This window comes from Oncorhynchus mykiss, chromosome 25 (genome assembly GCF_057628025.1).
Source record: "Oncorhynchus mykiss isolate SJ-2025 chromosome 25, ASM5762802v1, whole genome shotgun sequence".
NCBI classification, from domain to species: Eukaryota; Metazoa; Chordata; class Actinopteri; order Salmoniformes; family Salmonidae; genus Oncorhynchus; species Oncorhynchus mykiss.
The window spans coordinates 82,216,854-82,229,793 of NC_143046.1; the positions used below are offsets into that span (position 1 = coordinate 82,216,854).

The window sequence follows — 12,940 nt, forward strand, 5'->3', positions numbered from 1 at the left end:
TTGATATATAGTATATCAAATCAAATGTTATTGGTCACATACACATGGTTAGCAGATGTTAATGTGAGTGTAGGGAAATGCTTGTGAGAGAGAGTGCAGTTATCAACCTCAGTCATTATTGCATTTTATGCCATCTGGTATTTGTTAACATCAACCATGAATTTGTTCCAACTGTTTAGAACGTGTTGACAGTAGTTGACAGTTGCTCTCCCTCAGGGTCCATTGATTGTAGTTGACAGTTGCTCTCCCTCAGGGTCCATTGATTGTAGTTGACAGTTGCTCTCCCTCAGGGTGCATTGATTGTAGTTGACAGTTGCTCTCCCTCAGGGTCCATTGATTGTAGTTGACAGTTGCTCTCCCTCAGGGTCCATTGATTGTAGTTGACAGTTGCTCTCCCTCAGGGTCCATTGATTGTAGTTGACAGTTGCTCTCCCTCAGGGTCCATTGATTGTAGTTGACAGTTGCTCTCCCTCAGGGTCCATTGATTGTAGTTGACAGTTGCTCTCCCTCAGGTTCCATTGATTGTAGTTGACAGTTGCTCTCCCTCAGGGTCCATTGGTTATCTTGTAGAAACCTGTCTTTCCTGATATTGAAGCTCCTGACTCTTTGCCACTGTTTTATCTTTTTCTCTCTCTCTTTCTGTCACTTTTTCTCTCTTTCTGTCTTGCGCTCTCTCTCTCTTTCTGTCACTTTCTTGCTCTCTTTCTCTCTCGTGCTCGGCCTGTACCTCTCTCTCTGTCATTTCTCTCTCCCTCCCTGCTCATGCTTTCTATCACTGCTTACCATTGACTGACTGATAGGATGAGGAGCAAACCCAGGCAGTAAGTGTGTCTCTCTTAAGTTTACATTAAGGAAGCAGTAGTGGCAGCACCAGACCCAGTCACTCTCTAACCATAATATTACATGTCACACTACTGTCCACTCTTAATGCACGTGTTGATATGTCTCCGATGGATTGTGTTTAAGGAACTCCCAGTAGCAGCATTTTTTATGGACATATTATGTTATGCACTTGCACTGGTCGGTTTGAGGCAGCACTGTTTTCCTACAGAGATTTGGCATAGTACTTTTATAGATGGGGCGGCAGGGTAGCCTAGTGGTTAGAGCGTTGGACTAGTAACCGGAAGGTTGTGAGTTCAAACCCCCGAGCTGACAAGGTACAAATCTGTCGTTCTGCCCCTGAACAGGCAGTTAACCCACTGTTCCCAGGCCGTCATTGAAAATAAGAATTTGTTCTTAACTGACTTGCCTGGTTAAATAAAGGTAAAATAAAATAAAATAAAAGATGGCTTATTTGTCCCATCATGCAGGCCTGGACCAGACTGGCTCTAAGCCATACAGTCGTGGACCCCCGTGCAGGCTGGCTCTAAGCCATACAGTCGTGGACCCCCGTGCAGGCTGACTCTAAGCCATACAGTCGTGGACCTGGGCTCAAACGCTATTCGAAATCTTTCAAATACCTTCAGCGTTTGCTCAAGCCTGCCTGGAGTGCAAGATAGGCGGGGTTTGATGTTTTGGGACTATTCTAATGGTCCATTTAAGCTAAGCAGGCTCAATCAAGCACATATGTAGTATTTGAAATAATTTGAATAGTCTTTGAACCCGGGTCTGCTCCTAGGCCCTGCACAGTGCCCCTTTCTCCAGCCCGAACAGTGGACTCAATAGTCTAAGTGAATGAGGAGCGGACTGTCTCATCAACCTTCTTTTCAAAGTGGTTGACAAAGTCGTCTGCAGAGAGGGAGGGAGTGGAGCATTAAGGAGGGAGGAAAAGGTAGAAAATTGTTTCCTAGGGTTAGAGGCAGAAGTTTGAAATGTAGAGTGATAGAAAGTGGCATTAGCAGTGGATTCAGAGGAAGAGAAGGTAAAGAGGAATCAGTGAAAGGATGATAGGTCCTCCAGAAGTTTTGTTTTCCTCTATTTTCGCTCAGCTGCCCACAGCCATGTTCTGTAAGCTCGCAATGAGTCACTCAGCCACGAAGCAAGAGGGGAGGGCCAAGCCAGCCCGAGAGGACACGGGGTAGTGTGAGTCAAAGGATGCGGAAAGGAAGGAGAGTAGGGTCGAAGAGGCTGAATCACTACACAGGAGAGAAAGGGATTTAGAAGGGAGAGATGATAGGTTAGAAGAGGAGAGAGTACTGGGAGAGACAGAGCGAAGATTGCAATGGCACATGGCCATCTGGGTAGGGGCTGAGAGGGTTGGAGGAAAGAGAGACAGAAAAGGAAACAAAAGTAGTGATTCTCGACCTTGACGGCGGTTGCAGTGAGATTAGTAAACGGCCAGCATCTAGTAGAGATGAGGTCAAGCATATTGCCTTGTGAGTTGGAGGGGATTGGGAAAGGGTGACATCAAAAGGCAAGGAGGGGAACGAGAGAGTTGCAAATAAATGAATCGAAGGGAGAGGTTGGGAGGTAGAAGTCGCCCAGTAAAAGAGTGGTGAGCCATCATCAGTAAATAGGTTTATGAAAGTGTTAAGCTCATTGAGGAAGTCTCCAAGGGCACTTGGTGGGCGATAGATGACAACAAGCTTGAGTGGACAAGTGACAGTGACCGCATGGAATTCAAATGAGGAGATGGACAGGTGAGAGAGTAGATGGACAGGTGAGAGGGAGAAAAGACCACATCTCCAGTTAGGAGAAATGAGTAGCCCTGTGCCACCACCGCGATGACCAGATGCTCTTGGACTATGAGAGAAAACGTAGTCAGGTGAAGGGAGAGCAGCTCTGAAGGGCATCATAGGCTTAGATTATCTCAGTGTTTTTTTTTTTATTTGTAATTTTTTTTACCCCCTTTTCTCCCCAATTTTCGTGGTATCCAATTGTTTGTAATTACTATCTTGTCTCATCGCTACAACTCCCGTACGGGCTCGGGAGAGACGAAGGTCGAAAGCCATGCGTCCTCCGAAACACAACCCAACCAAGCCGCACTGCTTCTTAACACAGCGTGCCTCCAACCCGGAAGCCAGCCGCACCAATGTGTCGGAGGAAACACCGTGCACCTGGCTACCTTGGTTAGCGCGCACTGCGCCCGGTCCGCCACAGGAGTCGCTGGTGCGTGATGAGACAAGGATATCCCTACCGGCCAAACCCTCCCTAACCCAGACGACGCCAGGCCAATTGTGTGTCGCCCCACGGACCTCCAGCTATTGCTGCGATGCAGTGCCCTAGACCACTGCGCCACCCGGGAGGCATCTCAGCATTCTTAACTGTAGATCAACAGTTCCAAATGCTGCAAAACATTTTTTCATAAAATAAAAAAATCACCTGGTCCTGATGAACTAGACCCCCGCCTCCTACATCTAGCTGCAGACATCATTGCTCCCCCTTAACATGTATTTTTAACCTCACACTTGATGTTAAGGAAATCCCCAAGTTATGGAAATCTGCTTTTGTACTCCCTCTTCTGAAAGGTGTAGATCCTTCGCTACTTGACAACTATCGACCCATATCAAAATTGTCTGCACTGTCAAAGGTACTGGAGTCCTTAGTTAGTAGGCAGCTAAAGGTCTACTTCCAAGAATACAACATCATAAATGGAATGCAATCAGGTTTTAGGCTGGCCAGAGCACTGTTTCAGCAACACTGTGCTCTTGATAAGAAGTTACATTGTGTGTCTGTTTTTATTGATTTGTCGAAGGCTTTTGACACCGTGGACCATGCTGTGTTAGTGCAAAGGTTAAATGTTGTGGAATTACTAGTCATGCTCTAGATTGGTTTATAAATTACCTATCAAATCGTACACAATGTGTAATGGTGGATGGTTGTAAATCTGAGTCCATAGAGGTGTGCTCAGGTGTTCCGCAAGGTTCTATTTTGGGCCCACTGTTGTTCATTTTGTATATCAACAACATTGGGGATCTTATTGAAACAGCGGATGTTCATTTTTATGCAGATGATACTGTTCTTTATTCAAGTGGTAGTAGTTTATCTTTAGCTTTTGAAAATGCCCAAAGAGCATTTAACATCATACAACAGAATCTGTATGATTTAAAGCTGATTCTAAATTCGGGTAAAACAAAATGCATGGTATTTTCAAATGCCAGGCATGTTACAAATCATGTCATTGCTGGGCATGCTATAGAGCAAGTTAAAGTGTACACATATTTGGGTGTGTGGGTTGATGATAAGCTGAGCTTCACTGTGCATGTAGAGAACTTGATAAGGAAGCTCAAGCTGAAAATAGGATTTTATTCCCGGAATAAGGCTTGTTTTTCTTTTGAGGACAAACCAGACCAACACCATCTGCGGTAGATTACCTGCTCGGTGTTTTGACGAACGGTGGCAATTTTAACATGTAGAATCGTCAGGAAATGAAATGAAAATATATATATATATATATATATATATATATATATATATATATATATGCAGGCCTCAGCCACTACCCTGAGAGCACTTGATTCAGTGTATCATGCAGCCCTCTGGTTCATTACAAATCAGAAACGTCTGATCATTGTGATCTCTACAGCGCTGTTGGCTGGTTGTCATTGACCTTGCGTAGGCTTAAACACTGGTATACACTGATTTTTAAGGCCATATTGGGTAAAATGCCATTTTATCTCTGTTCTTTTTTAGTCAGGTCAGTAAATAAATATCAATTACGGTCCCATTCTGATTTGCTTCTAACAGTACCAAAAATTAGAACAGGACATGGTAGAAATAGTTTGTTACTTAGCTCCGTGGTCCTGGAATTCTCTCCTGAACATTTTAAAATGTGATGATCTAGTTTCGTTGGTGGAGTTTACACTTGATCGATGAATATATCATAGAAGTGTGTAATTGTTTTTAGGCCAGCTGTTTTTAGTCAAGACGTTTGTGTTTTTTAAGTACAATGTTTTTGTTGTACTGTATGTGTGTTTATAGTTTTGTTTAATGTTGTGTTAGTGTATGTAAATAGTTTTGTCTGAAACGTTGTTCCCCCTGCTGCTATTGGACCAGGTCTCTCTTGGAAAAGAGTTGTTATCTCAATGAGAAAAAACCTGTATATATATAAAGGTAAAATAAAAATAATGAAAAAAGAGACCTGGAGGGTAAATGAAAAGGGTTGCAGTCAAGGAGTGGGGAGCTCACAAGAGTGAGCTACTCACAAAGCTCCAGTCTCTCGTTATTGTGTGTTTCTAAATAAACACCACTTGACTGGGAACTACTGGTGAGCTTCATAATGAAAAATGATGTGACAGGTGAAACGAAGAACGCAATCTTCTTTCTCTCTTAACGTATTGCACAAGATGACTGCAGGTATTTACTTAAAAAGTAGCTACAAATATTAATTAATATTTTTTTTTAACTTAAAGTAAAATATTTTACTTCTTCATAGTTTCAACGGTATTGAAAAACCATCCTGTGGCTATTTCCAAATACCCCGGTATACGGTATATATGGCATACTGCCCAAGCCGTGTGTGTGTTTTGTTAGCAAAGATAACAGGTGGTGGTCTAGGCCTCTTCTACTCCTAACCTATGGTAATATTGGTATGTGTCCTAACCTATGGTAATATTGGTATGTGTCCTAACCTATGGTAATATTGGTATGTGTCCTAACCTATGGTAATATTGGTATGTGTCCTAACCTATGGTAATATTGGTATGTGTCCTAACCTATGGTAATATTGGTATGTGTCCTAACCTATGGTAATATTGGTATGTTTCTATAGTTTGTTTCCTAACCGGTGGTGATGTTGGCATGTTATCAGGCCCAGACAGGAGGCTCAACCCACTCCTCCCCCAGCCACGGGGCAGTCTGCTCCATGCCCATGCCGATCCGCTCCACCTCAGCTGGGTCCACCCCCACCCACACACCCCAGGACTGCCTGGCCGGGTTGGGGGGCGACGTGCTGGAGGCCTTCGCTCAGGGTGAGTCCTGGACCTCCGCCCAACGGGAAAAACAGTGCAAAACTAGTTGAAATGACATCAGTTTCTGGTTGAAAAGGCATCATGATGTCATTTCAACTCGCTATTTCCACTGGACAATGTCCTCCTTTAGATCCAGTACATCTGTTGTTAGTTATCCATTTTCTGACCTTTTTTGAGGACAACACAACATTTTGATTTGTGATTGAGCTGTGACAAATTCGATTAAAGTGCATTCCAAATGCAAAAATAGTAGCCACGAAATGCCATGTACAGTTTGAAGTTGGACGTTTACATACACCTTAGCCAAATACATTTAAACTGAGTTTTTTACCATTCCTGACATTTAATCCTAGTTAAAAAATCCCTGTCTTAGGTCAGTTAGGATCACCACTTTAGTTTAAGAATGTGAAATGTCAGAATAATAGATGAGACAATTATTTATTTCAGCTTTTATTTCTTTCATCACATTCCCAGTGGGTCAGAAGTTTACATACACTCAATTAGTATTTGGTAGCATTGCCTTTAAATTGTTTAACTTGGGTCAAACGTTTCGGGTAGCCTTCCACAAGCTTCCCACAATAAGTTGGGTGAATTTTGTCCCATTCCTACTGACAGAGCTGGTGTAACAGAGTCAGGTTTGTAGGCCTCCTTGCTCGCACACACTTTTTCAGTTCTGCCCACAAATTTTCTATAGGATTGAGGTCAGGGCTTTGTGATGGCCACTCCAATACATTGACTTTGTTGTCCTTAAGCCATTTTGCTACAACTTTGGAAGAATGCTTGGGGTCATTGTCCATTTGCGACCAAGCTTTAACTTCCTGATCCACATAATTTTCCATCCTCATTATGTCATCTTTTGTGAAGTGCACCAATCCCTCCTGCAGCAAAGCACCCCCACAGCATGATGCTGCCAACCCCGTGCTTCACGGTTGGGATGGTGTTCTTTGGCTTGCAAGCATCCCCCTTTTTTCTCCAAACATAACGATGGTCATTATGGCCAAAACAGTTCTAATTTTGTTTCATCAGACCAGAGGACATTTCTCCAAAAATTATGATCTTTGTCCCCATGGGCAGTTGCAAACTGTAGTCTGGCTTTTTTATGGTGGTTTTGGAACAGTGGCTTCTTCCTTGATGAGCTGCCTTTCAGGTTATGTCGATATAGGACTCGTTTTTACTGTGGATATTGATACTTTTGTACCTGTTTCCTCCAGCATGTACACAAGGTCCTTTGCTGTTGTTCTGGGATTGATTTGCACTTTTCACACCAAAGTACGTTCATCTGTAGGAGACAGAACGCGTCTCCTTCCTGAGCGGTATGACGGCTGCGTGGTCCCATGGTGTTTATACTTGCGTACTATTGTTTGCACAGATGAACGTGGTACTTTCAGGCGTTTGGAAATTGCTCCCAAGGATGAACCAGACTTGTGGAGGTCTACAATTTTCTTTCTGGAGTCTTGGCTGATTTCTTTAGATTTTCCCAAGATGTCAAGCAAAGAGGCACTGAGTTTGAAGTTAGGCCTTGAAATTCATCCACAGGTACACCTCCAATTGACCCAAATGATGTAAATTAGCCTTTGAAATTCATCCACAGGTACACCTCCAATTGACCCAAATGATGTAAATTAGCCTATCAGAAGCTTCTAAAGCCATGACATCATTTTCTGGAATTTTCCAAGCTGTTTAAAGGCACAGTCAACTTAGTGTATGTAAACTTCTGACCCACTGGAATTGTGATACAGTGAATTATAAGTGAAATAATCTGTCTGTAAACAATTGTTGGGAAAAATACTTGTGTCATGCACAAAGTAGATGTCTGAACCGACTTGCTAAAACTATAGTTTGTTAACAAGAAATTTGTGGAGTGGTTGAAACACAAGTTTTAATGACTCCAACCTAAGTTTATGTGAACTTCTGACTTCAACTGTAAGTCACTGACTATTTTCATTGACTGTGTCCTCTGTGTTTCAGGTGTACCTAGAAATCTTCGTAATGATCTGTTGGTCGCTGCAGATTCAATCACAAACACCATGTCATCACTTGTCAAAGAACTCCACTCAGGTTAGTTGAGAGGCACATGACTGCTATGTTGCCTGTGATTGGTTGATAACTCTCTGGGACTGAAGTTATATTCTCTTTAATAAAGTAGATGATGCTGCAGAGGAAGAGGACAACCAGATGAGGAATGGAGGCCTAAGGGACAGGCGTGAGGAGGACAACCAGATGAGGAACGGAGGCCTAAGGGACAGGGCAGAGGGTGAGGACAACCAGATGAGGAACGGAGACCTAAGGGACAGGGCAGAGGATGAGGACAACCAGGTGAGGAACGGAGGCCTAAGGGACAGGCATGAGGAGGACAACCAGGTGAGGAACGGAGGCCTAAGGGACAGGGCAGAGGGTGAGGACAACCAGGTGAGGAACGGAGGCCTAAGGGACAGCGCAGAGGATGAGGACAACCAGATGAGGAACGGAGGCCTAAGGGACAGGGCAGAGGATAAGGACAACCAGGTGAGGAATGGAGGCATAAGGGACAGGCGTGAGGAGGACAACCAGGTGAGGAACGGAGGCCTAAGGGACAGGGCAGAGGATGAGGACAACCAGGTGAGGAATGGAGGCATAAGGGACAGGCGTGAGGAGGACAACCAGGTGAGGAACGGAGGCCTAAGGGACAGGGCAGAGGGTGAGGACAACCAGGTGAGGAACGGAGGCCTAAGGGACAGGGCAGAGTATGAGGACAACCAGGTGAGGAATGGAGGCATAAGGGACAGGCGTGAAGAGGACAACCAGGTGAGGAACGGAGGCTTAAGGGACAGGGCAGAGTATGAGGACAACCAGGTGAGGAACGGAGGGTTAAGGGATAGGGCAGAGTATGAGGACAACCAGGTGAGGAATGGAGGCATAAGGGACAGGGCAGAGGATGAGGACAACCAGGTGAGGAATGGAGGCCTAAGGCACAGGGCAGAGGATGAGGACAACCAGGTGAGGAATGGAGGCATAAGGGACAGGCGTGAGGAGGACAACCAGGTGAGGAACGGAGGCCTAAGGGACAGGGCAGAGGGTGAGGACAGCCAGGTGAGGAACGGAGGCCTAAGGGACAGGGCAGAGGATGAGGACAACCAGGTGAGGAATGGAGGCATAAGGGACAGGCGTGAAGAGGACAACCAGGTGAGGAACGGAGGCTTAAGGGACAGGGCAGAGTATGAGGACAACCAGGTGAGGAACGGAGGCTTAAGGGACAGGGCAGAGTATGAGGACAACCAGGTGAGGAATGGAGGCATAAGGGGCAGAGGATGAGGACAACCAGGTGAGGAATGGAGGCATAAGGGACAGGCGTGAAGAGGACAACCAGGTGAGGAACGGAGGCTTAAGGGACAGGGCAGAGTATGAGGACAACCAGGTGAGGAACGGAGGCTTAAGGGACAGGGCAGAGTATGAGGACAACCAGGTGAGGAACGGAGGCTTAAGGGACAGGGCAGAGTATGAGGACAACCAGGTGAGGAATGGAGGCATAAGGGGCAGAGGATGAGGACAACCAGGTGAGGAATGGAGGCATAAGGGATAGGGGGTGAATCCTTGGCTCACTATTATCTTATTAACACCGTTTTTTTCCTGTATCAAGCTGTTTGGGATTTTAATTAGTAATTTCTTTGAAACAACATTCTAGAATTCTAATTGTTTGGACACACCTACCCATTCAAGGGTTTTTCTTTAATTTATATCTAAACTACAAAATAACACACATGCAATCATGTAGTAACCAAAAAAGTGTTAAGCAAATCAAAATATATTTTCTATTTTCAAAGTAGCCACCCTTTGCCTTGATGACAGCTTTGCACACGCTTGGCATTCTCTCTACCAGCTTCACCTGGAATGCTTTTCCAACAGTCTTGAAGTAGTTCCCAAATATGCTGAGCACTTGTTGGCTGCTTCACTCTGCGGTCCAACTCATCCCAAACCATCTCAATTGGGTTGAGGTCAGGTGATTGTGGATGCTAGGACATCTGATGCAACACCATCAGTCTCCTTCTTGGTCAAATAGCCCTTACACACCCTGGAGTTGTGTTTGGTCATTGTTGGGTCACCATTGTTGGGTCACTATGAATGATAGTCCCACTAAGCGCAAACCAGATGGGATGGCATATCGCTGCAGGATGCTGTGGTAGCCATGCAGGTTAAGTGTGCCTTGAATTCTAAATAAATCACTGACAGTGTCACCAGCAAAGCACCCCACACCATCACACCTCCTCCTCCTTGCTTCACGGTGGGAACCACACATGCAGAGATAATCCGTTCACCTACTCTGCATCTCACAAAGACACAGCGGTTGGAACCAAAAATCTCAAATATGGACTCGACAGATTTCTACCTGTCTAATGTCCATTGCTCGTGTTTCTTGGCCCAAGCAATTCTCTTATTATTATTGGTGTCCTTTAGTAGTGGTTTCTTTGCAGAAATTTGACCATGAAGGCCTGATTTACTCAGTCTCCTCTGTTGATGTTGAGATGTGTCTGTTACTTGAACTCTGTGAAGCATTTATTTGGCCTGCACTTTCTGGGGCTGATAACTCTAATGAACTTATCCTCTGCAGCAGAGGTAACTCTGGGTCTTCCTTTCCTGTGGCGTTGCTCATGAGAGCCAGCTTCATCATAGCGCTTGATGGTTATCAACTGCCCTTGAAGAAACTTTAAAAGTTGTGGAAATTTTCCACATTGACTTTCCACATTCCATAATGATGGACTGTTGTTTCTCTATGCTTATTTTAGCTGTTCTTCTCATAATATGGACTTGGTCTTATACCAAATAGGGCTATCTTCTGTATACCACCCTTACCTTGTCACAACACAACAACTGATTGGCTCAAACCCATTAAGAAGGAAAGACATTCCACCAATTAACTTTTCTCAAGGCACACCTGTTAATTGAAATGCATTCCAGGTGACTACCTCATGAAGCTGGTTGAGAGAATGCCAAGAGAGTGTATCAAGGCAAGGGGGTGGCTACTTTGAAGAATCTCAAATGTAAAACATATATTGATTTAACACTTTTTTTGGTTACTACATGATTCTATATGTGTTATATCATTATTATACAATGTAGAAAATAGTACAAATGTAATAGTACACCTGTAAAGAGTAGGTGTGTCCAAACTTTTGACTGGTACTGAGTATTAGACTTTTTATGTTACTGCAAATAAAGGAACATTTTTCACTTTGTTTTCAAGACGATGCAGAATGAAAAGAAAAGTATGAATATTCCTATACTTTTAACATTGTTTGTATATCATTGCATAGTCATTAATGAGTCATTCACAATGTAAATCAACAAATCTCTCAGTGACCTATAAACATAATAGAAATCACAGGAACTTTTTCAGTCCCACTTGTTCATCAAAATCCCAAATCCTTAATCTGTGAATATTTATAGTTATGTTGTGCCCCAGTCTAAAACCTCCCCATCTGTCTGTCTCTGTCTTCAGGCACAGTGAGAGATCTAAAACATCATTGAGGGAACAACAACCTCCCCAAACACCACTCCATTGATCTAGACAGGATGTCAGACTGGAGAAGAAGAATCAGAATGAGAATCTGCCACACTGACCAAACCTTCTATCAGGAATTAGCACGTAGAGTAATGCATGCTGTTATCAAACAGGATTTCACTGTGTGAACTCTTATTCAACATGTTTGTTACACCTTGCTGTGGGATGTCTGTTGGCAAGTGTATATGTCATTCTGTATAAAAACTTGAAGCTGTAATTATTATGTAATGACTGATTTCCCCCCGTCATGACTGCAAGGGTTAAATGTCTAAGGAATGGCTTCCTGTGCTTTCTCTCAATCTGTCTTGTTAAATACAGATCACCCTGTGTGCATCATAAATGGCAGGTGCACTACATAGGGAATAGGGTGCCATTTTGTGCACTACATAGGGAATAGTGTTCCATTTGGGATGCTACCTCTATCTGCATAAACTGTACATATTATATATGACCTTGGGAACACAGCACTGACCATAACCTGAAAACAACCTATTTTCACCATGACATGTTCCCCGGCCGTCATTGCCTTTGTATGATTACAGATCACTTGCTAGTGTGCTTTCATTAGGGGTTTTGCATGAAGTTGCACTGTCCTGAGTCTGACTGGGTGTACTGTAGGTTGGTAGGTACCATGTTATCCCAGCTCTTTGTGGGTTTATCAGTGCTTCTCAACCAGCCAGCACTGGTCCTTGGTGTTGCTGATTGGTCCCTCAGATAGTGAGTGGACACTGATTTAGTCAGTTCTCAAGTGTTAGATTAAAACTAAGTGGTCTTCAAAAGAGGAAGGACTATAGCTGGTCCTTGCCGGTCCCTGGTACACAAAAGGTTGAGAAACACTTGGTTACGATGACTGCTGGGATTTGTAGTCATGTATGTTGTCATGCCTCAGAATTCACATTGATTATGTCCCAAATGGCACCCTATTCCCTATATGGTGCACTACTTTTGACCAATGCCCATAGGGCTCTGGTGAAAAGTAGTGCACTATATAAGGAATAGGGTGCCATTTGTGGGACGTAACCATTGAGTCGCATAATGCTGCTACTATGTGCTCACTCTGCCGCGAGACACCCTTTTGCAAAAATATGAGGGTTGTTTGGTCGTAGGGAGCCTATGGGGGCTGTTGTTTATTTTAATCAGGGAAATGTCCCGTTTTTAGAATCGGATTAATTCTTCTCATAGTTAATATTTTATAGAAACAAAACCAAGTGAGAGAAGCTACTAAATGGTGTCTCGTCCCTCATCCACTAAACTAGTCACTCAGTAGTGACCGTATTTATTGACCACATAAAGCGAAGAGAGGGAGAGGAACTCAGGACATTAGTTTGAAATGAATATTATATTGTGATCTTTCGTTACAACATATTCACCTATACACCTGTACATAGGTGACGACAGGAGGCCGACACAGAAAGGTTGTGGACAGATGAGACTAGCTTTGATGGCTTAAAAGAAACCAGGACTGGAACATGTTCATGTGACTTGATAGATAGATAGGAGTTTGGGAACTGTAGCGGTAGATGGAATGCAGTGCTGACTCTCAAATGGCACTCTA

The 12,940-nt window shown here is 43.8% G+C and overlaps 2 protein-coding genes across 3 annotated transcripts in view; both read left to right on the forward strand.

Moving 5' to 3' along the window:
- LOC110505843 (dystrobrevin beta) overlaps positions 1-8,160 on the forward strand; it is a 65,015-nt gene extending 56,855 nt beyond the window's left edge. The window contains exons 14-16 of one of the 2 annotated variants that reach the window (XM_090221280.1): positions 5,690-5,849; positions 7,818-7,907; positions 7,996-8,160. In XM_090221280.1, coding sequence (XP_090077406.1) covers positions 5,690-5,849; positions 7,818-7,907; positions 7,996-8,028 — 283 coding nt within the window. In that variant the 3' untranslated portion in view covers positions 8,029-8,160. Of the gene's footprint in view, positions 1-5,689; positions 5,850-7,817; positions 7,913-7,995 lie in introns of those variants that run through there. The other variant, XM_090221279.1, reaches the window with a different exon arrangement.
- LOC149972144 (uncharacterized) lies at positions 8,070-11,609 on the forward strand. Its single transcript, XM_090219329.1, has 2 exons — positions 8,070-8,966; positions 11,323-11,609. The coding sequence occupies exons 1-2, from the start codon at positions 8,070-8,072 to the stop codon at positions 11,329-11,331; spliced, it is 906 nt and encodes a 301-aa protein (XP_090075455.1). The 3' UTR covers positions 11,332-11,609.
- The last annotated feature ends 1,331 nt before the right edge of the window (positions 11,610-12,940 follow it).

What these genes read in the sequence shown, in the direction of transcription:
- LOC149972144 (XM_090219329.1), top strand. Translation starts at nt 8,070, where the DNA reads ATGAGGAACGGAGGCCTAAGGGACAGGGCAGAGGGTGAGGACAACCAG.